General features: G+C 62.5%; 3 protein-coding genes across 16 annotated transcripts in view; 1 reads left to right on the top strand and 2 right to left on the bottom strand.

Annotated features, from left to right (window-relative positions):
* CTU2 (cytosolic thiouridylase subunit 2) overlaps positions 1-22,171 on the top strand; it is a 46,222-nt gene extending 24,051 nt beyond the window's left edge. For 6 of the 7 annotated variants that reach the window (XM_036119846.2, XM_036119842.2, XM_036119841.2 and 3 more), the window contains 13 exons: positions 17,647-17,725; positions 17,908-17,967; positions 19,106-19,166; positions 19,640-19,749; positions 19,903-20,198; positions 20,276-20,411; positions 20,564-20,695; positions 21,054-21,145; positions 21,266-21,360; positions 21,444-21,591; positions 21,706-21,772; positions 21,867-21,925; positions 22,020-22,171. In XM_036119846.2, coding sequence (XP_035975739.2) covers positions 17,947-17,967; positions 19,106-19,166; positions 19,640-19,749; positions 19,903-20,198; positions 20,276-20,411; positions 20,564-20,695; positions 21,054-21,145; positions 21,266-21,360; positions 21,444-21,591; positions 21,706-21,772; positions 21,867-21,925; positions 22,020-22,167 — 1,365 coding nt within the window. In that variant the 5' untranslated portion in view covers positions 17,647-17,725; positions 17,908-17,946 and the 3' untranslated portion in view covers positions 22,168-22,171. Of the gene's footprint in view, positions 1-14,435; positions 14,604-15,238; positions 15,314-17,646; positions 17,726-17,907; positions 17,968-19,105; positions 19,167-19,639; positions 19,750-19,902; positions 20,199-20,275; positions 20,412-20,563; positions 20,696-21,053; positions 21,146-21,265; positions 21,361-21,443; positions 21,592-21,705; positions 21,773-21,866; positions 21,926-22,019 lie in introns of those variants that run through there. The other variant, XM_036119839.2, reaches the window with a different exon arrangement.
* Positions 5,356-14,349, bottom strand: RNF166 (ring finger protein 166). Of its 2 annotated transcripts, none has more exons than XM_036119855.2 (6): positions 14,108-14,349; positions 9,168-9,324; positions 7,636-7,748; positions 7,209-7,308; positions 7,009-7,116; positions 5,356-6,395 (listed from the first exon to the last, which is right to left on the bottom strand). In XM_036119855.2, exons 1-6 carry the CDS (start codon positions 14,260-14,262, stop codon positions 6,330-6,332), a joined length of 699 nt encoding a protein of 232 aa, XP_035975748.1. In that variant the 5' UTR covers positions 14,263-14,349; the 3' UTR covers positions 5,356-6,329. The 2 variants fall into 2 exon arrangements, with proteins under 2 accessions (XP_035975748.1, XP_035975747.1); XM_036119854.2 differs by having other exon boundaries at positions 7,209-7,323; positions 14,108-14,346.
* PIEZO1 (piezo type mechanosensitive ion channel component 1 (Er blood group)) overlaps positions 22,140-22,897 on the bottom strand; it is a 69,652-nt gene continuing 68,894 nt past the window's right edge. For all 7 annotated transcript variants that reach the window (XM_078062697.1, XM_078062696.1, XM_078062694.1 and 4 more), the window contains 2 exons: positions 22,700-22,889; positions 22,140-22,618 (listed from right to left, as the gene is read on the bottom strand). In XM_078062697.1, coding sequence (XP_077918823.1) covers positions 22,369-22,618; positions 22,700-22,889 — 440 coding nt within the window. In that variant the 3' untranslated portion in view covers positions 22,140-22,368. The remainder of the gene's footprint in view (positions 22,619-22,699; positions 22,890-22,897) is intronic.

Here is a 22,897-nt window from a genome sequence, read left to right as displayed (position 1 = left end):
GGTGCGCGGGCCGCGGGGGAGGGAGCGCGTGGCCGCCGAGTCCTCCCCACGGGACTGCCCTGGCGCGCGCCGCGAGTCACACCGACCCCTGGGGCCTGGCGCACCCACTCACCGTGGACTAAAGGGCGGAGGTCAGGGCTGGGTGGAAGCCGAGCCGGGCTCCAGTCCACACGGCGGTGGAGGCGTGCGCAGAACCCCTGCTCCAGCTGGTTACACCCGCCCCGCCTGCTGCGCAAACTCGCAACGGTAGGATTGATGAGCACAAGCCCCGAATCCAAAGCTGACCCACCTGACTAGCCATAGTGGTGACGGGGGTCAGCTGACCTGGGGGAGAGAGGCCTTTCCCAGGGGGTGAAACCTGGGGAGGGTTCCTTCCCTCTGGGGACAGGGCTTTAGGAGTTGGCCCGCGCCTCCAGAAGGCTCCTTTGGTTGGGAGAAGGGACACAGCCTGGAATTCTGGGATTCCAAGGGGTTCTGAGCTGCGCTTATGGGAAGTTTCATCAAAGGGGGGGAAGTGCGTGCGCTGTGCAACAGCCTAGTCTGTGACTCTGGGCAGTCGTGTCCCTCCTTCGGTGCGGCAGAGAGCTGGACGAGCCATGTCTGAGTGTCTGGTCCCTTTTGATGTGGACGTTTCAGGACTTCAGGGGTCAGATGGGGCATTCTCTGGACGAGTGGACACAGCCCCAAGCCTGCCCCTGACAGCTGCGGGGCTTTTCTGTGGCTGTGCAGCAGGCCTGCCTTTCTGGCGGTGCCCTTGAGGCCTGGGTGCCAAGGGACTGCTGGTGCTCTTTGCCACCGAGGGCTTGGGGGGCGACGAGGTGAAGTTGATGGTGAGCCTGTAGAAGGACCTCTGGAGAAGCAGGGAGGGAGGGCCATGTCACCCAGGGTCTGATGTTCATAGTGTTGCAGACGAGAAGGTGGAGGCTCTGAGAAGTTAGGAAGTGGGGGAATAGGAACCCAGGGGAGCACATGTGGCTTGGTGAGAGCATGGAAGGGCAGGTGGTGCATGGACAGAAGGCACGCATCTCTCCTGTGGGTCATAGCCTGGCACCGTGCTGTTGTGCGTGTGGATTTCAGAGGACACGTGGCTGCCTTCTGCTTATTCACCTGTTCTGTGGCCTCGCAAGCTTTCTATTTATACCCGCTCTTCCTTCTTTCCCCTGCCAGACGTAGATAAGGCTTGCAGGTACCTGGGTCAGCCCTCCACCCACACTGTCCCTCCTCACCCGGTTACGCACTGTGTGGCCGCCCGCCAAGATGATGTCCCTCATCCCCAGAGAGATGCTCACACTATTTAGGGAAACTTGAGTGTCCTTGATCTCATCCTGGAAATGCTCCCTGGGATCCCAAGGGTCCTTGGAGCCACTGTGGGGTAGGGGCAGTATATTCTTTTCCTAGGGCTGTCGTTACAAACGACCCCCACCCACTTCTCAGCCCTCCTTGGAGTCACGCAGACTCACTGGCTGTAACTCACAGGGTTGCGTCTGGGTTGGACCCAGGAAGGACCCACAGAGGAGGACACTGGCATCTACTTGTCCACACCTGTGCAGTGCCAGGGAGGGGGTGCAGCTGTCCCCCTCCACTCTTGCTCTGTGTCCTTCTATCCTCCTTATGGCCGCTTTACTTGGCCATTAAGCCTCACGCCTGCCCACTTCCCACCAGTCTCCTGGAACTGCCCCTCTTTCAACCAGAGCAGGACTTGCAGGGACCAGAGTCTCTGCCTTCCAGAAGAAATCACAGCAGTCTTCCCTTGGCACCTAAGACCTTAGGGATGACAGCTGGCTGGGAGCCAGGCTGTGGGCCCCACCCATCTGCCTCTATCAGCCGCCTGAGCAGCGCTTTCCAATTAGGATAGGCACCTCCCGAGCGATTGCTACAGTTCTACTTAGTTTCTCTTTTTATGTGTATGTGTTTGGAGTCTTTTTTTCATGCCTTACAAAGAGTAAGACAGGTAGTGCTTGACTCTGCCTATGTATGTACACATACATCTGCACCCGCACTGCATGCTCACTTTTTAACTGATTGGGTTTCATGACCTAGTTTGGGGGGCCCTGCTCCCTATCAGACTGTGCCCAAGGGGGGCCGCTGGGAGCCAGCCCTCACGCCTGCACAGTACCTGCATGTGCACGGTCCGGCAACGCTTGTGGATGAGATGGAAAGGCATCGAGAACCCCAAAACAGCGTGGCCCCTGGCATGCACGTCCCTGGGGCTTGGAGGAGGGTGAGCCTCTGTGCTCTCAAGTGTGGACATATCAGCATGAAGCACAGGCCCCAGGGACCAAGACTGTTGGAACAGTGCTCAGAGCTTGGGCGCCTGGGTGGCTCAGCTGGTTAAGCGACTGCCTTCGGCTCAGGTCATGGTCCTGGAGTCCCGGGATCGAGTCCCGCATCGGGCTCCCTGCTCAGCGGGGGGTCTGCTTCTCCCTCTGACCCTCTTCCCTCTTGTGCTGTCTCTCATTCTCTCTCTCAAATAAATAAATAAAATCTTAAAAAAAAAAACAAAACAGTGCTCAGAGCTGGACCTCACAGCTGGGGCTCACCTGTCCCAGGACCCCGGACAGATGGCCCCTCGCACTGGGGGCTCCAGCCGCAGGGACAAAGGGCCCCTGCACCAGCATGTGGGGTGTTCATTGGGGTGTGGCTGTAGCTGGGATATCCTGACTTAGGGCAACCTCATGGCTGTACGAGGTCATGGACTTGTGGAAACTGAGACCAAATGTTCCAGCTCCCAACATCTGGTCAGATTGGTGCCAGTGAGTGCTTGGTCACCCCCAGAGAAGGGGAGCTCATTCCATTTTGAGGCCTGCTACAGCTGATGCTGGTTCTTAGTCTGGGGTCTGGGGGACATGTCTGTGTGAGACAGAAAGGGACACTGTCCCTTCCCACACAGCTTATTCGACATGCAGGAGAGTCCTAGACATGGTGTCCTAGGCATGCCAGGGGACACGGTGTTGGGTGCTGAGGAGGGGTTCTAGGGGCTGGGGCGGAAGGGGGAGAAAGCAGCGGGGGGCCGAGCAGGGGTGCACGCACGTGCTGGGCTGTGGCCTGCCGCGTGCGCACATGATGCATGTGTGTGCACACGTGTGTTTGTGAGGCCGCAGGTGCTGTTCCCGTGTGATATGGGCGTCAGGCATCAGCAGGATGCCCTGCGGGGTTTCAAGGAGAAGGGTCTCGGGTCCACAGCAGGGTTTCCCACTCTGCACCCCACTGCCTCCTCCCTGCACGCTGGAGCTGGCCCCTTGTTCCCAGCAGGTTGTTGGAGACAGGGAGGGCCACCTGTCGGGCAGCTCTCTGTCACCGGGAGGGGCTGGAGTCCCCATCTTGCAGACCTGCCCCCAGCCAAGCCTCCGCACCACGGCACGCCCTGTGCTTCTCACACCATCCACCAGGGGGCAGAGGCCAGTAAGCGCGGCCTGCCCTTGGAGGCTCCTCGGAGAGGCGTCTCAGGCACTCAGACCTCTGTTGCAACTTGCCTCCAAGGCGCCGAGTGCATCGGCCAGACAGGAGCCTCCTGGGTCCCAGGCCTGGGGTCCCTAGCGCAGGCTTTCTGGAAGCCACTGACTGCAGGGCCTGGAGTCTCTTCTGGCCCCGAAGGAGCCAGCAGCGGGGCTTTTGGGTCCAAAGCGCCTCCTCTGCTGGCCTGGCTGGCTGGCCACCACATTCAGCAGGGTGCCTCTGTGGGAGCCCGGCTGGCTGTGCCCCGGGCTAGGTCAGGGCGGTGGGCCAAACTCTCAGACGTGCTCAGCTCCCGTGCGACCCGGGGGTGAGCACCGCGCCAGCGCTCGGGGGCCTGGGGGCTCTGCCCTCTGGGCGTCCTGCCGGCCGGCCCCGTGCTAACATAGGCGGTCGTAGGTACCCGAGATCCAGGCATGCTTTCTAGGCCTCAGGGTGCGTGTGGACTCCCCATGCCGCGGTGCTGTGCGTACCGTGAAAGGAAGTGTGCACTCCGGGGGGGGGCGCCCCAGGATGCAGGGCTGTCTGGCTTTGTCCGGCAGTGGGGGACGTGAGCTCCTGCAGTGGTCGGCCCCGCGTGTCAGGGTGGGAGAGGGACGCTGGCTTCCGGGAACTCCCAGCCTGAAGTGTGTGTCTGTGTGTGCGCGCGCACGTGGCGGGAAACCCTGGAGGCGGCCGAGCTGATTTACAGGGAGGCCTGGCGGGACAGCCCCACTGGCACGGGATTCACTCGAAGTACAAGGGAGGCTGTTTGTGCTGTGGCGTTCAGCCCGAGCGTCCCCACTGACACTGTGGGGTCTGCCGAGATCCAGCTCGCCCGTGTCCCCCATGCTGTGTTGGGGTTCACTCTGTCCTCCCCTGGGCACACTGCCCTGAGGTGTTGGGGATGAGAGGCCACGTGTGGACGCTGTCCTGTGGCTCTTGCCTCCGTGGCTGTACGGAGGGGGCAGAGCTCCTCAGGTGTCCTCAGGTGGCAGCAGGGACCCGCCACCATGCCTGCCCCCTGGAACTGGCGTCCTCGGCCAGTGGGGTTGAAGAGGGGAGGCTGGGGCTGGAGGCTCCTAAAGAAGGACCTAAGGGGGTGACCAGCCTGTCACCGCTCTCCCGAGTGGCAGCTTGTGGGGGCTTGTTTGCCTGGCCCTGCCTTGGCTTCAAACTCAGGAGACCCACCTACTTTGAGGAACAGCCCAGAACACAGCCCTGCCCAGGGAAACTGCCCTGGTGGCCCAGACCACCATCTCTGGCTGGACATTCCATGTTTAAAGATTATATTTTTAAATAATCTCCAGCTCCAACGTGGGGCTCGAACATAGAACCCAAGACCAAGAGTGGCACGCTCTAAGCCAGCCAGGCGTCCCGGACGTTTCACATTTGAATGGCTCTTTCCGCCCGCTAGGCCCTGCATGAGGCTGGGGGGCCAAGGTCACATGCTGGGGCACCAGGAGGATGCCCAGGGGAGCTGCAGAGCAAGAACCAGCCATGGGGAGAGTGGCTGCTCAGGGACGCGGGGCTTCACCCACCCCGAGGGCATCCCAAAGACTGCCCGCCAGCCTCCATGGCCACCTCCGGCCCCCAGAACAAGCCTTGAGTCCAGTGTGCTGGCCTTGGGGGGACCCTATCTCATGACAAGGAAGGAGGTGAAAACCACCACCACCTGGCAAACTTTTGCCCAGATGTGTCACCAGGTACCAGACGGGGTTCAAGAGAGAGGATGTGTTCTGGGGGAGCCTCGGGCTGAGGGAAGTGTAGGGAGGCACCGTGCGCACAGGGAGGGGCCTGGGGCAGGTGGGCAGCACCGTCCCCCACCAGGTGCTCGAGCTGCCTAGGACAGACACACAGCTGCACCCCAGCCCCCACCTGCCTTTCACCCTCCCAGATGAAACCTAGCGGTCGAGGTTGCTATAGATGCTTCGAAATGTTTTATTGAAGTTTTTTTTAAAAGAGCAATAATTTATGCCATGAACCGAAAGAGTAAGACGGCGCCTTCCAACCCCACCCGTCACCCCAGGGGTGGCCTACCAACACAGTTCGGGGTCCACCTGGGAATGGGACAGTGGGGCGGGGGCCAGGGCCCTGGCGGGAGGAGGCCTGCACTGCTGGGGCAGCCGCTGCGAGGGGCCAGGGGCCCTGGGGGTTCTTTCTGGCAGTTGGGAAGGGGGACCCAGCAGAGCAGTGCCAGGATCTGTCTGAGCAAAGCCCCAGGGCATGCGCTGCCTCTGGCGTCCACGCCTCTTTCCTTCCCCCCCGCGCTGATCCCACAACTGTTGCTTTTTGACTATTTTTTTTTAAAAAATATAATTTTGTAAATGTTCCATAAAAATACTATTGTTCCTAGTCAAACACGGGTATTGCAATATGAAGAGTAACTGCTCGGTCTTTGCTCTATAAAATGTGAAAAGATCATCACACTGGATAATATAGAAAAATGCCAGAATTTCTAAGTATCACAAAAGCCAGTACCGAGTGCGCGAACTGGAAGCGCTGAGAGACGGCGGCTGGGCTCCCCCGCGCCCCCTGCTCAGCAGCCAGGCCTGCGCGACGCCGATGGGGCACAGTGCGTCTCTGTGCCCGAGAGGAGGACAGCATGGCTTTGAGGCGGACCGGCCGCCCACCGCTCGCGGGCCCAACGAGCCAGCCCCGTGCGGGCCGCCTGCTCAGCCCGAAGCACCGAGGAACCAGCAAGGCTCGGCCAGGAGCACTGGTGGCCACCCTCCGACGGCGGGGCCCCTGGCGGGCTCGGGGACGTCTGTCCTGCAACACAGGAGGCTCCGCTCGTCCCACAGGCGCATTTCCACGCAGGCGCTGGGCCTGTCCCCCCAGCCGCGGCCCCGTGCCCTGAGGCAGGAGGGCTCAGGTCCAGGGGCTGGGCTGTGCCTTCAGTTCTCGGACAGAGACAGGGCCAGGGCAGCCTGGAAGGCAGCTTCCTCGTCGATGCTGTAATCCTGGAAGACACGAGGGAAGACGCGAGGATGCGCGGGTGCCCCTCAGGGCCAGACCCTCCGTCCCGCGGCCCGGAGGGAGCCGTGCTGCCCGCCCAGGGCCATGGGCTCCTGGGATGGGCGGCCCACGCACGGGATCCACCTCTGGCTCCTCCTCGAGGGCACCGCGGGCCTTCCGCAGCGAGCCGCCCCGCAGACACCTGGCCCGGAGACCGAGTGCCGGGCGGGTCTGTGCGAGGAGTGAGGAACTGGGCTCTGAGGAGCAACTAGGACCGGGGCGATTAGCCCCAAAGGCCCTGGTGCGGGAGGGTCTGCGGGCCGGGTGGGGGCGTGGTTTCCAGGGGACGGAGGAGCAGGGCAGGGCCTCTGCGGGGGCGCGGCCGCGGGGAGGGGCAGGGCAGGGCAGGGCCTCTGCGGGGGCGCGCACCACGGAGGGGCAGGGCAGGGCCTCTGCGGGGGCGCGGCCGCGGGGAGGGGCAGGGCAGGGCCTCTGCGGGGGCGCGGCCGCGGGGAGAGGCGCGGGGAGGGGCAGGGCAGGGCCTCTGCGGGGGCGCGGCCGCGGGGAGGGGCAGGGCAGGGCCTCTGCGGGGGCGCGGCCGCGGGGCGGGGCACGCACCACAAAGGTGTCGTAGGAGAACTTGTGCCGGTGCAGCAGGTGCTGCAGGAAGTTGGCGCTCTTGTAGCTGGGGTCCCCCCAGGGCATCGCCGAGCAGATGGGGCACACCTGCAACACGGGGTGCGGGCTGAAGCAGCGCCCCGCTGCTCGGGGGAGCCGGCCCCGACCCCCCCGCCCCGTCCCCCGGGCCGGCGGCTCACCACGCGGTTGGGGTCGCTGCGGTGGTTGTCCACACAGTGCTTGAGCAGCTCCTGCTGGTCCAGGTTGCGGGCGCCACAGTAGGGGCAGGTGAAGGTGGACCTGTTGGGGACGGCGCTGCGGCGGCGGCGGGAGGTGAGTGGGGGCCTGCACTGCCCCCACCTGCGGCGTGGCCCGCCCCGGAGGCACCCGGCTGGGCCTCCCCTGCACTCTGGGTCCCATCCCTTCCCCCCCACACTCCCCTGCTGGGAGGTGACTCGCGGGCCTGTGCGGGCCCTCCTTGGGGTGCCCTTCCTGCAGGGCAGCGAGGCTGTCCGCAGAGGGAGACACAACAGCCTCTCCCACCTCCTCCAGGGAGAGCAACATGGGCAGCCAGGAGCTGCCCCTACAAGGAACAGGGGCTCTGAGCACTGGAGCGGGGTGGCCTACCTGGGGATGGGCTGAGACGTGGGCACCACGGGGACGAACTTGGGACAGTTGGCCATTTGCTCCTGGACCTTCATGCAGGAGGAAACGTGCACCCTCATCTTGGCCAATGTCACCTAGGAAGACAGAGGCCGAGGAGGCGTTGGGGTCAGGCTCCAGAGGATGAGAGGGCCACTAGGCAGCAGGGCCCGTCCCTGCACCTGACGTTCACGGCCCCACAGTGCTGCGTAAGCAGGGGGGAGGCTTCACTCAGGGGCCTCACGGCCCTGCCAGAAAAGGGGCACCAAAGGAAGGAGACACAGACTCTGGATACCCATTGGCAGGTGCGTCTGGCCACCAGCTGCTGGACAGGAGCACACTTCAGCTGGGGTCGCTCGGGGGCTGCAGAGGGCAGGAGCAGTCCTTGAGGAAACCAGAAGAGATGTATCGGGGCAGAGGGGACAGCCCTCATTACAGAAACTGAGATACAGCGTTCTTGTAGACAGCCAAGCATCTACCTGATAGAACTTCTTACCAAAACGTACCAAACCACAGCACACCTTCTCCTCAGCCCGGCCCGGGGCACACGCTCTGGCCGAGGGGCAGGGAAAGGGGCCAGGTGTGCGGACCTCGGTGTGGCTCAAGTGAACGACCCAAGGAAAGAGACAGGTGCAGCCATCCCTCCCTGGGGAGCAGATGCTACCAATCCTGCTGTCACCAACGCCAACAGGCTGGGAGTAAATGTCTCACAAATAGGAAACTCGTTCACAGGACCAAGGAAGCAGCGAGGAGGGTGTGAGCGAGGGGTAAGGTCCCCGGGGCCAAGATCCCCCCCAGCTGTCCGCTCGAGGGCTGCCTGGCTCCCCGCTCTGCTCAGGCCTGTCCCACTGGCCCACGAGTATGGACAGACCCGAGCACACTGTGGCAGAGCAGCCCGCTTCATGTGGGAAGCCGAGAATGGGCCTGGCCTGCTCTCTCTCGGGAGAAAGCCTGCGTGCCAGGGAAGGAGGCCAGCAGCCTCACTGCAGAACCCAAGTAGCTCCAGGATGTCCTGACTCTGACTCTGACCTGTAGGACAAAGCAACCAGCAGTCGCCTTCTATTGTGATGTTTCTATCAAAATGCAAACTCAAAATCCGCTCCTGGGGCTGGGCCACTGTGAGGGGCTCCAGGCAGGGTGGAGAGACAGGCCAGGTGGGTGCTGGTGGTCAGCCCTGGAGAGGCACCCCCCTCCATTCTGCCTGGGGCCCCAACCCCCGTTGGCAGGGCCGAGGCTCAGTTCCCATCTCCCCAAATTAGCCCCACAACAGCGACCACGCAACAACATAAGACCCAGAGCCCAGGCCAGGCGGCAGGGGTGGGGGTGATGTGGGGGGCTGTGGGGGGTGTGGGAAGGCCCCCAGGGAAGTGAGTGGTGCCGTGGGGGAGGGGCAGAGCACAGGTTCCTCTCTGCCGGAGAGGAGAGGGGGGAGCGGAAGCAGGCCCTGCAGCTGCAGACCACAGCCCCGCCCGCCTGGCTGGCCTGCCCAGCCCCAGGAGGGCCCCCGGGGTGGGTACCTTCTTGTTGCAGCCCCTGCAGGGCGCCTTGTAGGAGGAGAGCTGCTTCTCCACATGGGCGGCCTTGTCCACCTTCTTGGGGTCGAAGGGCAGGCGGCACAGCGGGCAGAGGGGGGACGGCACCTGGAGGCAGGGCTGGAGGCACTCCCCGCAGAACCTGCAGGGGGAGCGGGCATGGGCCTGAGGGCTGCTGGCTGCTTTGAGCCTCACAGGGCAGCCCCCCTCTGTGTCGGCGGCACGTTTCTGGAGACCGTCATTCTGTTCCTCTGCCTAAACGACGACCCCAGGTCCCCTCCCAGCCGTGGGTTTCTGGGGCCCGCTGCCGTATCCACGAGGCTGGTGGGGCTGTGGCTAGGGTTCTCCGGGAGCTGTGCTGGCCCCGCGGCCCTGGGCCCAGCCCGAGGCTCAGCCTGCCCGTCTCACGGCCGCGTGGTGATGCCAGCGCCCCAGGTGCTCTGGGGACACAGCACAGGGGGGCTCTGAAAACCCTCCACCCACAAAGCGTCGGAGAGTAAGATCATCAACAATGCTGGGAGAGGAAACCACAGGGCTCCAGGGGCCTGAGACTCATGGGACGGGGCGGGGCCAAAGCTGTCCAGCCCCGTGACAGTGCCGGGGCAGAGGCGTGGTGACGGAAGGGGCCTTGCTTGGGCTCCTGGCTGCTGAGCAGGGACACTCATGGCCCAGCACACCCCTGGGCGCCCGAGGCTCTTGGCGCTGTCCCTGGAGATGCCGCATCGAGAGGCCAGCCAGTGGGTACGGATGTGCTTGGGCCGCAGCAGCAAGCCCTTCTCACCCGAGCCCCCCGTGCCACAGAGAAACTAGCAGCGTTCAGTCCGCGGGGACACCGGGCTGGAGAGCACCCAGCAGGCAGCAAGAGGGAGCTCGATCCCAGGACCGCCTTGGTCCAGCTTCTTAAGAAGTGTTGTGGGGGCCGCTCAGCTATGACCCCGACCTAGAACCTGCAGACGCTGAGACGGAGCCCCAGGGCCCCAGATGAGTGGGCACTCGGCCCCAGGATGAGGGCTAAGCCCCCACCCACAAGAAAGGGAGCCCCTTCAAAGACTGCAAAGACCGGGATGTGCACGACTGTGCCGTCATCTGTGTGCACCAAGCGGGGGGTGTGGGGGCCACGGGATGTGAGGGTGTTCCCAGGTGTACACGCTCAGCTCAGCTCAGCGGCCAGCATTCTGCCACCAGGAGAGCTTCACCTCCTTCCCAGGAGAAGGCAGTGGGGGTGATCTGGAGTCCCTCCTGCTGCCCACGCCTGGGCCTTCCTCCTACATGCTGGCTTCCAGTGCAGCACCCACCTGGCTCGGCACCATTTGCAGGAACATGTGCACAGAAGGCCCGGCTTGGCCTGAGGCCCATCGAAGATGCAGCATTCCCGGCAGCCTCCTTCCCCCAGGAGGAGGAGGATGGCCCACCCATCGCCTCACCTGGTGGGCATGTGACAGAGGCATCCAGGCACCACCCCATGGCACTCTGGTGAGTGCCCCAGCCTGCCTCTCGCGGCTCCAAGGGTCTGACTAGCCTAACGGCCGACGCAGGCCTCTCCCTCCGCCTGCCACGGGAGGAGAGCTTGCTACTGTCACGGAGGGTGTGCATGGCGGCGCCACCACAAGAGCCACGGGGCAGACACAAGCCACGTCATCCATGGGTAACGGACACACGGATGTGTCCGAGCCCCAGGATGGGTGAGTCTTGGGGACGCCAAGCTGAGGACGTGTGTTGTGTGACCCCGTTGACATGTCAGAGCAGACCCGTGGTTGCTGCGGCGGGGACGCCGGCTCAACAGCGCACACTCCGGGAACCACCGACGTGCACACTTCAGACGAGGGCATCCTCCTTCAGCAACGCTGTAAGACGCACACGCAGAAGGATGGCCCCAGGAGCACTCGGGACGAGTCACCATGTCATCAGGGCAGGCCTCAGGGCCACGTCTCCGACGACAGATGCACAGGTCGGGGTGAAGGGCACCTCTTTGCCAGCAGGAGGGGGCCAGGGAGCTTGGGGTCTTGAGAAGGCATGCGTGGACGCCCACCTGCCCGCCCGCAGCTCTGCTGGTCCGTGTGTCGTGGCACCTGAGGGGCTGTGGGCACCATCGGCTGGCAGCCAAGTCTCCACGCTATGAGCGCGGTGCTCGGAGCCGCCCCAGACAAGCCGTGCCCGCCTCTTCCAAGGAGGTTCTGCCAGCACGAGCGGACAGAGCCAGCTGAGGGGTCTGCTCTCTGCCCCCAGACCCGACGGCCACCTCACGGGCTCCAGCGCCGCGTCTCACTCCTGCCCGGGCCTCTCACACACACCACCGTGCCAGAGCTGGCCAACGGTGCAGGGGACCCACGAAGGCCAGGACCTGTCCTCAGGGGCAGAGCCCGACTTCCAAAGCCTTACGTGGATGATCTCAATCGCCCACATCCTGGTCCACCCACACGCAGCTGGAGGTGCGCTCCCCATGCCAAGCAGGGAGTGACAGACCCCGCCCAGAGAAGCCCGCTCATGGGTCTGGGTGCAGGTGGGCAGGGGGCTGTCAAGGCTCAGCGGTCCCCAGGGTCTCCAGGGTCACTGCTGCAAGGGCGCTCACCGGGGGGTAGGGGGGAGAGGCGGGGCCTCAGAGGCCAGCCCCTCCGGACTGCCCGAGCTCAAGCTCTGGCTTTGCTGCGACCCCTGGGAACTCAGCCTCTTGTACAAAATAGCGAGAGCACCTGCCCGACGGGGCCACGGCACGCCGAGCGCGCAGGACACACCATTCCTCATCATTCCCTACGTTTCCCCCTAAACGTGAGCGCTCTTCTCTACGATCTCTGCTCATTGACTGCATGTGGGGACGTGGAGGTGGAGGGACCCGTGGGACAGCGGTGCTGAGAGAGCATGAGAGGAGAACGGAGGCCAGGGGAGCCTGCCCCGCCCCAGGCCCTCAGGGGAGGGCCCATCAGAGGGTCATACATAGCCACGCAGCTTCTGCTTCCAGATGGGACTTACTGCCCAGGATGTCCCCCGAATATGAGAAATAACCGGCTCCCTCTGGGGCTCCTGGGGAGCTCTTGGGAGCTCTTTCACAAGCCCCACTGAGGGCCTCCTGACCGAAACCCACCCCGACCTCTCCTCTTCTGTCTGGTGCTGCCCACGCACAGCCGCTCAGCACCAGAAACTCTGTTTTGTGGAGGCAAACTGTTTACGGTTAGGTGGCCGTGCGGGACAAATACGTAGACCACCACCAGGTTCTTTGAAGGAAAAGCGTGAGCCTTTAAGTCCTCTGTGCTTGTTCGTGCATGTGCCTTCATGACACCAGACCAGAAACTTGGGAAGAGTAAGAAACAGAGGCAGAGAGAGAGCTAGGGAGGAGGGCTTCTAAGGAGGACGCCCTGGAAGAGCTTCTCGCGGGACCAGCCTCAGAAACAGGAGAGAGATCAGATTCTGCCAAGAAAAACATGGGGTGGGGGAAGGGTTTAGAGGACATGATGCTTTCATAATTCTGTGCAGTCCTGTGTTCTGAAGACCACATTTTAAGAAAAGACTTTTTTGAGGACAAAAAAAAGACTTATCTGGAAAAAAAAAAAAATCCGTACACTGATTTGTACAGACCCGGAGACTGGAAATGCTGTGGCCCTGGGATGAGTAACTGTTGGTGCCAAGGGGAGACCATCCGAGAACCAGAAAAGGCTTTCTAAAGTTGGGTCAAGCCTTACAGTTCTCTCAGTGATGGACTAAAAACTGCAGAGCACACCTGAAAACACCCACCAGCATATGCTTCCAAGAAAGGAGTCTTGTTCAGAGGCTGCCCCTGACAAGACGTCACCAGCAGTGTGACAGTGAGGCACGGCCCTTCCCGACAAGTTGGCTGTACTCCCTTGGTGTGGGCAGGTGCCTGTGCTGCCCCACATGGGAGGAGAAGGAAAGCGGAGGCTTTCTGGATGCTGACACTGTCCCTGGGTGACGAGAAGGCACACACCTACCCAGCTCCCCCTTTCTATCAGGAGCCTCCTAAGTCAGCTGCCTGTTAGCAAAATATTCTAGGGGCACCTACCTGCCTGGATGCACCTCTGCCCAACCCCTGAGGGTGAAAGCCCTACCGCCTCAGTAGCCCTGCTTGCTGGCAACCGAGCCCTCCTGACCCCGCTTCACACACTGCTGATTTCACTCAAGAGCTGTGCTGTTCAGCCAGGAGCCAGTCGGAGAGTAGACACTCTGAACTCGGCGCCCTTCCAACCAGGCTGGCAGCTCGCAGAAGACTTGAGTGCAGCTCTCGGCTGCAAGGAGAGCCACATCCTCAGGTTTCTGTTGCTGAAACACCCCTGCAGGACCCTCCTGGAGGCTCCGGTGCAGCTGGAAACCCTAGCAGGGTGCTTGGTGTCTGGTCCCCAGGGCCAGCCCGCCTGCTCAATGATGGATATGACCCAAGATCTCCATCAAAACAAAACAGCACCAAACTCCAAACAAGTCCCTCTCCTAACTTTAGGGAACTCCTCTCCTCTGCCGTTAAGACAAGCAGACAGCGGGTCCGAAAAAGAGTTGATAAGAAGAGCCACAAGGCATTTATTTACAAATGCCCACCCCGGTCTCCAGGGGACCGAATCGAAGGCGACTGGCGCAGAGGTCGCCTGCTGCCCTCTGAGTACCCGGGTAGGCCCGCCGAAGCCGTAAGCAGGCCCCAGGGGAGTCGGGACCGGACAGGGCTGCAGGTCGCCCGATGCGCCGACAGGGTGCTCGGCTCGCCGGGGACTGGCGGGCAGGAGGCTGGGCTGAGGCGGAGGAACGCGCCCAGAGGACAGGGACGGCGCTGCGCAGGGAGCCCCGCGCCCCCGCCCGAGTCCTCCGCGCGCCTGGCTCCGGGGCTGCGCCGGGCGGCCGCGAGCCTCGGGCCCCTCCCGGGGCGGGCACGGACCCCTCCCCGCAGCGACGTCCCGGCCCCGCGGCCTCCCGCAGGCCGGCGCACTCACGTGTGGCCGCAGCTGCCGATGGCCACAGGCCGGTGGTACACCTCCAGGCAGATCGGGCAGCTGTACTGCGCCTCCAGGCCGCTGTCGCCGCCCGCCGGCCCGCCCGGCGGCTGCCGCTGCTGAGCCGAAGCCACCAGGCTGCGGAACATCGCCATCCCGGCGCCGGGCCTGCCGCCACCACCGCCGCCGCCGCTGCCCCTGTTCCGGCTCGGCCAGGCCAGGTCCGCGCGTCACGGCCGCGACGGCGCCGCGCTGACGTCATTAGGGAGCGCCCCGCCCCGCTCGTCACGGCCGCGGCGCCGCGGCGCTGACGTCATAAGCGCGCGCTCCGCCCCCAACCCGGTGGCCACGGCCCCGACGACGTCCCGCTGACGTTATTAGGGCGCGTCTCCCCGCCGCCGGCGCTTATTATCGTGCGACCGGGCGCAGCCATGTGCCAGGTTGGCGAGGACTACGGGGACCCAGCGCCCGAGGGACCGCCGCCACTGCGGCCTGGGTAAGAGCTGGGCGTCCGCACCCGCCCCTCTCCTTCCCGGCGCGGGGCCGGCGGCAAAGCCCTGCCCCGAGGGCCCGGCCCGCGCCTTGCAGTTCGCCCCCGGCGCCGCGCTGCGGGAGCCAGGAGACCGCCGAGGCTGGGGCCCAGAAGCCCCGGGGTCCCGGTGGGGGCTGCACCGTGCTCCGCAGCACCCCGGGGGTGCCTCTCTAGCCGGGGGCGAACACCCCAGGAAGGGGCTGCCTCTGCGCTCTGGCGCTGGTAATTCTTGCAGCTTGGGCCCTCAGTCGAAGAGGAGTCGGCCTCCTGGTCCCTTCCTCCCGCTGCTTCCATCTCTCCCCTCCCGATTCACACAGAGGAGGTTGTTCCTCCAGGCATGCCGGCACTTGAGAGACTGACAGGTGGCCTTTATGTGCTTTCTCGGGTGGTTTAAGCAGACTCAAATCCCCCCACGGCCCTTGTCTTTTTTCGTATCGGTAGTTTGGATAAAACAAAAGCCTTGGTTGGTGTGTGTGCAGCTGCTCGCATGAGCTTCCCATACACCAGTTGGGGTGAGAATCGCAGTGCCACCCCCCCAAAGCCCGCTGGAGGGAGGTCTGCAATCTGTGTTCTACCCTCCCCCCGCCATGTCTCGAAAGGCGTGAACTGAAGTGTGTGAAGTGCACGGAAGGCCTTCCCGTGGTGGTGATTCGAGCAGGAGATGCCTTCTGCAGGTGAGGCCTGGAGGTGGGTGGGAGGTCTGGCTTAGCAGCCAGGCTTGCCCCTCTTCTGTGGCTTTATCTCTTGTTTTGAAGCATGGACTTCTAACATCGCTTCCAGTGACTCTGGTGCATGTGTGGGGTATTGGGTGTCTGTGTGGGTACGCCGTAATTCTCCCACGGTCCAGCTGTGGATCAGGTGGCAGGAGAGCATCTGATGGCACTTATGGGAAGGTGGCAGAGTGAGGGTGAGGTGAGGTATAGGCAGGATGAGCATTTCGGGGCAGCTGGAACGCATTTAGGGGCAGATTAGAGCATCCTGAGATCTTGGGCAGGTGCTCTGGGGATGATTTTTTATTTTTTTTTTGTTTTTTGATTTTGTTTTTTAAAGAATTTATTTATTTGGGGGGTGCACAAGCGGCGGAAGGGGCCGAGGGAGAGGAAGAAGCAGGGTCCCAGCTGAACAGGGAGCCTGATACGGGACTTGATACCAAGACCCTGGGATCATGACCTGAGCCGAAGGCAGACGCTTAACTGACTGAGCCACCGAGGCGTCCCCCAGCTTATGTTTTTAAAATAGTCTCCACGAGTCTTGGACACTACTTTCCAGAATGTTCCAAAAGAGAAACTGAAGGGACTGAGGTTTTTTCCCAAAGCTTTCTCCTCCCCAGCCATCTTTTGGGAACACAGTAAACTTGGTGTGTGCTACTGGAATAAACATAGGCAAAGCACCCATTGCTTTAATCTCTCAGAGCATCTGAAGTGATGACTGTTAGGAGAAGAGGCTGCAGCAGCTCCTTCTGGGCTCAGAGCTCCCCCTGCCCGTGGGCAGCCACAGGTTCTTTTTGTGCCCCAAGCAAGCATCTGTGTTTTAGCAGCCTTACCCTCCCCGATGGTGAGTGAGTTCTTGGGACTCGCTGCCTGTGGCTGCTCACCTGGGGTCCTGGCATTTTATTAAACACCACGTTGACCTACTGACCACAAAGGAATGTGGGGTGCTTGGTCAACCCCTCAGACTGGTGCCTGTTCAGTGGGGGGCAGGGGGAATTGTGGACACTGCTGTGTCTTTTTTTTTTTTTTTTTTTAAGATTTATTCAGGGGCGGCTCAGTTGGTTAAGCGTCCGACTCTTGTTTTGACTCAGGTCATGATCTCAGGGTCCCGGGATAGAGCCCCACATCGGGCTTTGCGGTCCGCATGGAGTCTGCTTGAGATTTTCTCTCTCTCTGCCTTGCCTCTCTCCTCACACACACAACGTTCTCTTTCTCTTTCTAAAAAATAGATAATTAAGTAAAGGCTTTTAAAAAAAAGATTGTTTTTGAGAAAGGTTTACTTATTCACTTTAAAGGGAAAGAGAGTGTGGGCAAGGGGGCGGGGCACAGAGAATCTCAAGCAGACTCCACGCTAAGCCCAAAGCTTGAGTTGGGGCTTTCTCATGAGATCATGACCTGAGCCGAAACCAAGAGTTGGATGCTTAACTGACTGAGCCACCCAGGCGCCCCTGGTATGTCTTAGTCGGAAAAAGAAAGCAGACTTAGCGGTGCAGCCTCAGGTGTGGGGCAGCTCTCAGGGAGCCGCGTTGCTGTCATCGACCCTGACTTCCCTGCCTGGGTTGCCAGGGAGCTTTTAAATGCAGATGCCTGGGCCTCACTCTGGCACCTTCTGTCCGATGTATTTGGCCTGAGTGATTCTAACCTGTAGCTGAGCCTGAGAATCAGGTGGAAGGATTTTCAGGAATGCGGATTCCCAGGGCCCGCCCTGGAAGTTCTGATTCTGTGGGTTTGAAGAAGCCAGGACTGTGCATTTATTTGCATGAACTTTGTCGAGATGGTAACTTCTTGTCGAGATGGTATCAGCTCGGGAATGGTGTTCTGGGACCCGGGGCACCCCCTGCTGCCTACTCAGTGCTTCCCCCTTCACCCCAAGAGATAGTACTTCTCCCCGTGGGAGTTTTGGAAGGGGCCTTCCACTCTGCTTGAGGAAGGGTCCGGCTGGCCTTGCCCTGCACTTGCCTGTGTCCGTCCGTTCTGCCTGCTGGGCCTTCCTGAGTGTTTGGGGGTACAGGGGGGTCCTGGGCTCTGGGCCCCTCAGACATCAGCTCACACTAGTAAGGATTGTTGGGGACCAAGGGGGGGCCTCCCTGTGCAGCACGGGGCTGGTCCTGGGGCAGACACAGCTGGCAAGAACCCCTCAACCCTGGCTTCCGTTGTCAGTTTCTGGGCAGAGCCTCTGTCACGATGCTGCTTTTAAAGATGGACGTTGGTAAGAGAAGGAAGCTGGAACCCTGCAGCGTCTCAGGCTGCGTCCCCATCGGGGCCGTGTGGCCACAACTGCTGGTTGTGTGTTGCAGGGACTGTTTCAGGGCCTTCTACATCCACAAGTTCAGAGCCGTGCTTGGGAAGAATCGGTTGATCTTTCCGGGTGAGAAGGTAGTGTGTTGGGGTGACTCTTCTGCGGGGTCCCCAGCTGGGAAGCCCAGCCCCCCTGGGCCCTGGCTCTCAGCCCCGGCCTCCCCTCCCAGTGTCATGCACAGGTGATGGTGGTGGTGGAGAGGGTGGGCTTGCTCATGGGGGAGACGCAGCGCTCTCCAGGGACGTTCCTTCTCCCATAGGTGCTCCTGGCATGGTCTGGGGGGCCTTCATCCAGCTCCATGGTCTGGCAGGTCCTTGAGGTACGTCTCCTAGCGTCTTCCAGGGTCCTGGCTGCTTCCCTGCTGAGTTGCAGAGTTGGGGGCCCAGGACTGAGGGGCTCTTGCCTGCAGCTAGCGAGAGCAGCCCACCCCTAGCTGGGATGCCCGGAGGGTTGTGGGATGTGTATACAGAGGTGCACAGACTGGAAGCTGAGTCCGGAGCACCCAGCTGTGCCCAAGCGTAGGACTATTTGCTGACCGCGTAGAATCCTACTCACAGGGAACATGTGGCGGCATGGTGGAGCGTTGCTTGAGGTGTTCCCGAGTTCATGGGCCTCCCCCTGGTCCTGGGTCCAGGACAAAACCTTGAAATACGAGCAGGTGCCTTGGGGAACCCAAAAGGGGTCCAGCCTGGCTGGGGTCGGGCAGCTTCCTTGAGAAGTTTAAGGGGAGACCCAAATGAGCAGTGGGGATGCCAGGGGATGTGAAGTTGGGTGGGGAGGGAGAGCGTACGGGACAGGGTGCTCTCTGGGGAGCTGTGCTCCAGGCTCTCAGCAGCCCACTCACACTGTTGTCCAGCGTGTTGGAGATGGCGAGGGCTTTTCCTGAGGGCCCTGGCTGCCGTGGAGGCCTTGACCTGGCGCTGGGACATACACAGACTCTCTGCATTCCCAGTGAGGGGCACAGATGAGAGAGGTGGTCTGTCCCGGGGGCTCCAGCAAGGTGCTGTTCTGCTCTCACTTCATGGCTCCCTAAGCCTGGCCTGGTATAAGTGCCCACTCCGTTGGCCTTTTGTCCAGCACCTGGAGCCCGTTTCCTCTAACTGATAACACCTTGATGGTAGTCTGTTGTCCTCTTGCACTCAGCAGTCAGAGGTGCTCAGGCAGGCTCCTCTCAGGACATTGCTGGGGGGGCGTCTGGGGGCGGTGGGAGACAGACTGGTGAGGAGCAGGTGTTACTGGGGCGGTGAAGACGCCTAGGCAGCCACTTTGACCACGTCAGGCTGTGTGGCCTCCCCGTGGGGCCTGCTCGGCACTTTGTCTGAGTGGTTTGTCTGTTCCGGGTGGGGACCACCACCCCTTCCTGGAGGACATCAGTTCAGATGGAGAGTGGTTCGTGCCGGGAAGGTGTCCTCTGGCTTCTGACTGTGGGGCTGAGGCCCTGTCCCTTTTCTCTCCAGGGCCTGAGTCGAGATTCCGCCAAAAGACTGCGTTTCGTGCCAGGGGTTGTATACGTCGATGGTACGTGCAGCCATGCCAGCCCCGGCCCCAGCCGCTCAGGAGGAGCCCCACTGAGACAGCTGGTGCTGTGCCCTTGATGAGGCACTTGACCTTAATGAGTTTTTGCAGACAACACATGGGTCTGGCAACAAAGGCACTGTTGTTGTCTTAGACTTCTGTTAGAGTCAGGCAGGCGTATGTGCCTAGTGTCCATGGATCAGGGGCCCTGGGTGGGAGAGGCCGGGGCCAGATGCTCCCTGAGATAGGCTCCCAGTTGGGTCTGGGGCACTGGGGTCCGTCACGCCTCCCCCCGCCCCTCCCTTGTGCACTGGAGAGAAGCCACTCCCCACTCTGATAATGCTGCCCTCCCTGAGAACAGGTTCGTGTCCTGTGGTTTCCACCAGAAAGCTTCGTAGAGTTGCTCACAGGACATGGGCCTTATCCCATCTTGGGCTCTTCTGTAGTCATGATTGCTTTCTGCCTGCACTTTTTAGAGGGAGCAGCTTGTGGCCAGAGCCGGGAGGACAGAGCAAAAACTCTGTCTGATGTGAAGCTGATCCTACAGACCCTCGGCTTTCCGTGGCACGTTGTCACCTTGGAAGAGGTGGGTGGGCCTGACTGTGAGGGCGGGCCGCCGGGTGCCCACAAGGGCCTGTGCCTACTTGGTGGGGTCAGTTGCAGGCCTCACCCTTGGCCTGTTTGCTCCCGGCACGTGGGGGGCAGACCTGGGCCTTATGCTCTGTCCCTGCCCTGGAAGGTGTTTGCCCTGCCGCCGTCCGTGCTGCGCTGCTCTGCCCAGGAGCCGGTGGGGACTGTGGGGACCTACAAGGTGGCTGTGGACAGTTTCCTTCAGCAGCAGCATACGCTGGGGGCTGAGGGGGTTGGGGGCAGCCCCAGCTCAGCCCAGGGGGAGGCGCAGGCGAGCCAGCCCTGCACCCAGGACCCCCAGGACCTGGCTGGGCCACCCCTGGCTGCCCAGACCGAGGCTCTGTCCCGACTGTTTGACTCCGTGAAGACGTTGACGGCCAAAGAGGAGCTTCTGCAGACCCTGCGGTGAGCCCCCATCCCCACCCTGGCAGCTAGGCCCTGCTTCTTCCAGCCTGCCTGAGACCCTGGGCTCTGCTCTACAGGACCCACCTGATCCTGCACGTGGCCCGGACCCATGGCTACTCCAAGGTGATGACAGGAGACAGCTGTACCCGCTTGGCCATCAAGCTCATGACCAGCCTGGCACTGGGGAGAGGGGCCTTTCTCGCCTGGGACACGGTACGTGGGTATGGGCATTTCAGGGGCCCCTCTGGCCCACGTCACTTGAAAGTAGTGTCAGGAGTCCGTGCCAGGGTCTCCCCTGTGGCGCAGGGAACGCGGGGCTGTGAGCCCGTGTGCTGGGTGCGGTGATGAATGTGCCCCCACTGCAGGGCTTCTCTGACGAGCGGCACGGTGACGTGGTGGTGGTACGGCCCATGCGTGAGCACACGCTAAAGGAGGTCGCCTTCTACAACCGCCTATTTGCCGTCCCCTCTGTCTTCACGCCAGCCATCGACACCAAGGTGCGTTGTGGGATTATCCAGCGTGGGGTCAGAGGTGGCCCCCTCCAGCGTGGGGTCAGAGGTGGCCAGCACACTCTCAGTGGCCCGAGCTGTGTCCGCACCAGCTCCCTGGGAGCACACGCAGGGCACTCCCCTGCCGAGGAGAGGCAGGCTGGTACTCGGCCAAGGGGGGCTTGCATGGAGGGTGTAACGGCGGGTGTGTTCAGTGACAGGGACGCCTCAGATGCGGGTGCTCTGGCTCACTCCAGCCCCGACTTGGCACTCTCAGGGCTGATGGTGTGAAGCCCTGGCCCCCACGCTAGGTGGCTGCTGGGCCAGGCCTGGGGCGCCACTCTTACAGCCCCCCGATTATCCCTAGGCCCCCGAAAAGGCCAGCATGCACCGGCTGGTGGAGGGCTTCCTGCTGCGGCTGCAGGCCCGGTTCCCCTCCACGGTCAGCACCGTGTACAGGTGCGTGCAAGCCAGTGCCACGGCGGGGTGGGCGCGTGGGCGCGGAGCCTCCCCCGGGCGCTTGTGCAGGGTGAAGCCCAGCCTCAGGCTGCCTTGGTGCCCCGTCTCCCACCCCATCAGGACCAGTGAGAAGCTGGTCAAGGCCCCCAGGGACGGCTGTGCCGCTGGCCCCCGCTGCCTGCTCTGTATGTGCTCGCTGGACGTCGACACTGCTGGTCCGTGAGGAGGGGGAGGGGCGCTGGGCAGTGGGAGTTGGGGTCCAGCCCCAGGAGGACCCTCAGCCTGTCTCTGCTTGCAGATAGTGCCACAGCTTTCGGGGCTCAGACCCAGCATTTCTCCCAGAGGCAGCCCTCCACCCCGCCAGCTGGGGCCCCCACGGTGCCTTGCCGTTCTGCAGAGGTGGGCAGGGCCCCGAACTGCTGCCAGGGGACCAGGCCATGCAGGAGGTGAGTCCCTTCCTGGCCCTGCCCTGACCCGTGGTCAGCTCCAGGCCACCAGCCAGGCTAGGTGAGGCCCCCGGGGCCCTGAGCCGGTGCTCAGGCACAGCTCTGCTCCTCCAGGGAGGACTCGCGAGCCCATGTCATCGAGCAGCTATGCTACGGCTGCCGCGTGAATATGAAGGATGTGGTGAGTCGTTCTCACTCTTGGGTCGTGACGGGAGGCCCACCCCCCGGGGCTTGGTGCTACGCAGCCCCTTGTCCACGGCCATTCTCTGTTGCAGCCCTCCTTGGACCCCCTGCCACCTTACATCTTGGCCGAGGCCCAACTCCGCAGCCAAAGGTATGGGCTAGCCACATGGCTGGGGGAGCGCCGGAGGGGTCCTTCTGGGTGGTGGCTCCCGCAGGGCAGATTCCCAGTGTACGGCTTTCCCTAGGCCCTCGCCAGAGATCCAGGAGTATCTGCTGGAGAACAGTGACGATGAGGCTCACACCAGCGGGAGCGGAGCCTGGGGCCCCCCGGAGCAGGAGGGCAAGGATGGGCAGACAGCCTGTGATTGTATAAATAAAAACATTTTTAATTAGAAAACCCTACAGTACGCATGGGAAAGGGAAGGCTGGAGCCCTTGGCCCAGTGTGCCGGCTGCGCTGGGCCCTGCGCCGGGCCGAGGAGGGCCCCAGCTTCCTTCTGGCAGCAGCGTCAGGGCGTGGCGGCCGGGGTCGGGGTGTCTGCGCTCAGCAGTGTGCTGGGCGGCTCCTTCATGCGTGGGTGCAGGAGCCCCGCTCCTACTCCTTCTCACGGGTCCACTTGATCATAGTTTCTGGCGAGCGGTACAGGAAGATGAGCTTGGCGTAAAGCTCCTCCTCGAGCTCCAGCTCCCGTGTCTCCCGCACCAGGAAGATGTCCTGACAGAGCTTGAGGATGCGGTCCACGCAGGGCAGCTCCTCGAACATGATGGAGTGCGAGATCTCGCTGAAGAAGCTGCGCACGAACTTGCCGATGACCAGCACGATGGACACGTAGAGCCCCATGATCCTGCCAGGCAGGGGCGGGGTGAGGCTGGGGGTGCTGCACCCCGCCCCCCCGCCCTCCTGCCCTCACGTGCAGCACACTCACCCGTAGCCAGCCAGGAAGCCCAGGCTGGGTGGGCTGACCTTGTCACTGAAGATGACCATGGGCAACAGGTTGCACTCAGCCTGGCAGTCCTGCAGCTCGATGACCCACCACTCGAGGAAGCCAGCGGCCCCTGCGCCCACGCGCTCCCTCCGCAGCTGGATGCGCACGCTGAGGTAGTCTTCCTCCTCGTCTGGGGCA

This window comes from Halichoerus grypus, chromosome 15 (assembly GCF_964656455.1).
Source record: "Halichoerus grypus chromosome 15, mHalGry1.hap1.1, whole genome shotgun sequence".
NCBI lineage: Eukaryota > Metazoa > Chordata > Mammalia > Carnivora > Phocidae > Halichoerus > Halichoerus grypus.
This window is presented reverse-complemented; position numbering and strand designations above follow the sequence as displayed.

Bases quoted from the DNA above. Each gene is read 5' to 3' on its own strand.
- RNF166 (XM_036119854.2), bottom strand. From the start codon at position 14,262: ATGGCGATGTTCCGCAGCCTGGTGGCTTCGGCTCAGCAGCGGCAGCCG. The intron at 7,324-7,635 runs GTAGGCCACCCC...CCGCCGCCGCAG, and splicing joins ACGTCTCAGCCCATCCCCAG to CGCCGTCCCCAACAGGTCCA. The intron at 7,117-7,208 runs GTGAGCCGCCGG...CCCGTGTTGCAG, and splicing joins GCAGCGACCCCAACCGCGTG to GTGTGCCCCATCTGCTCGGC.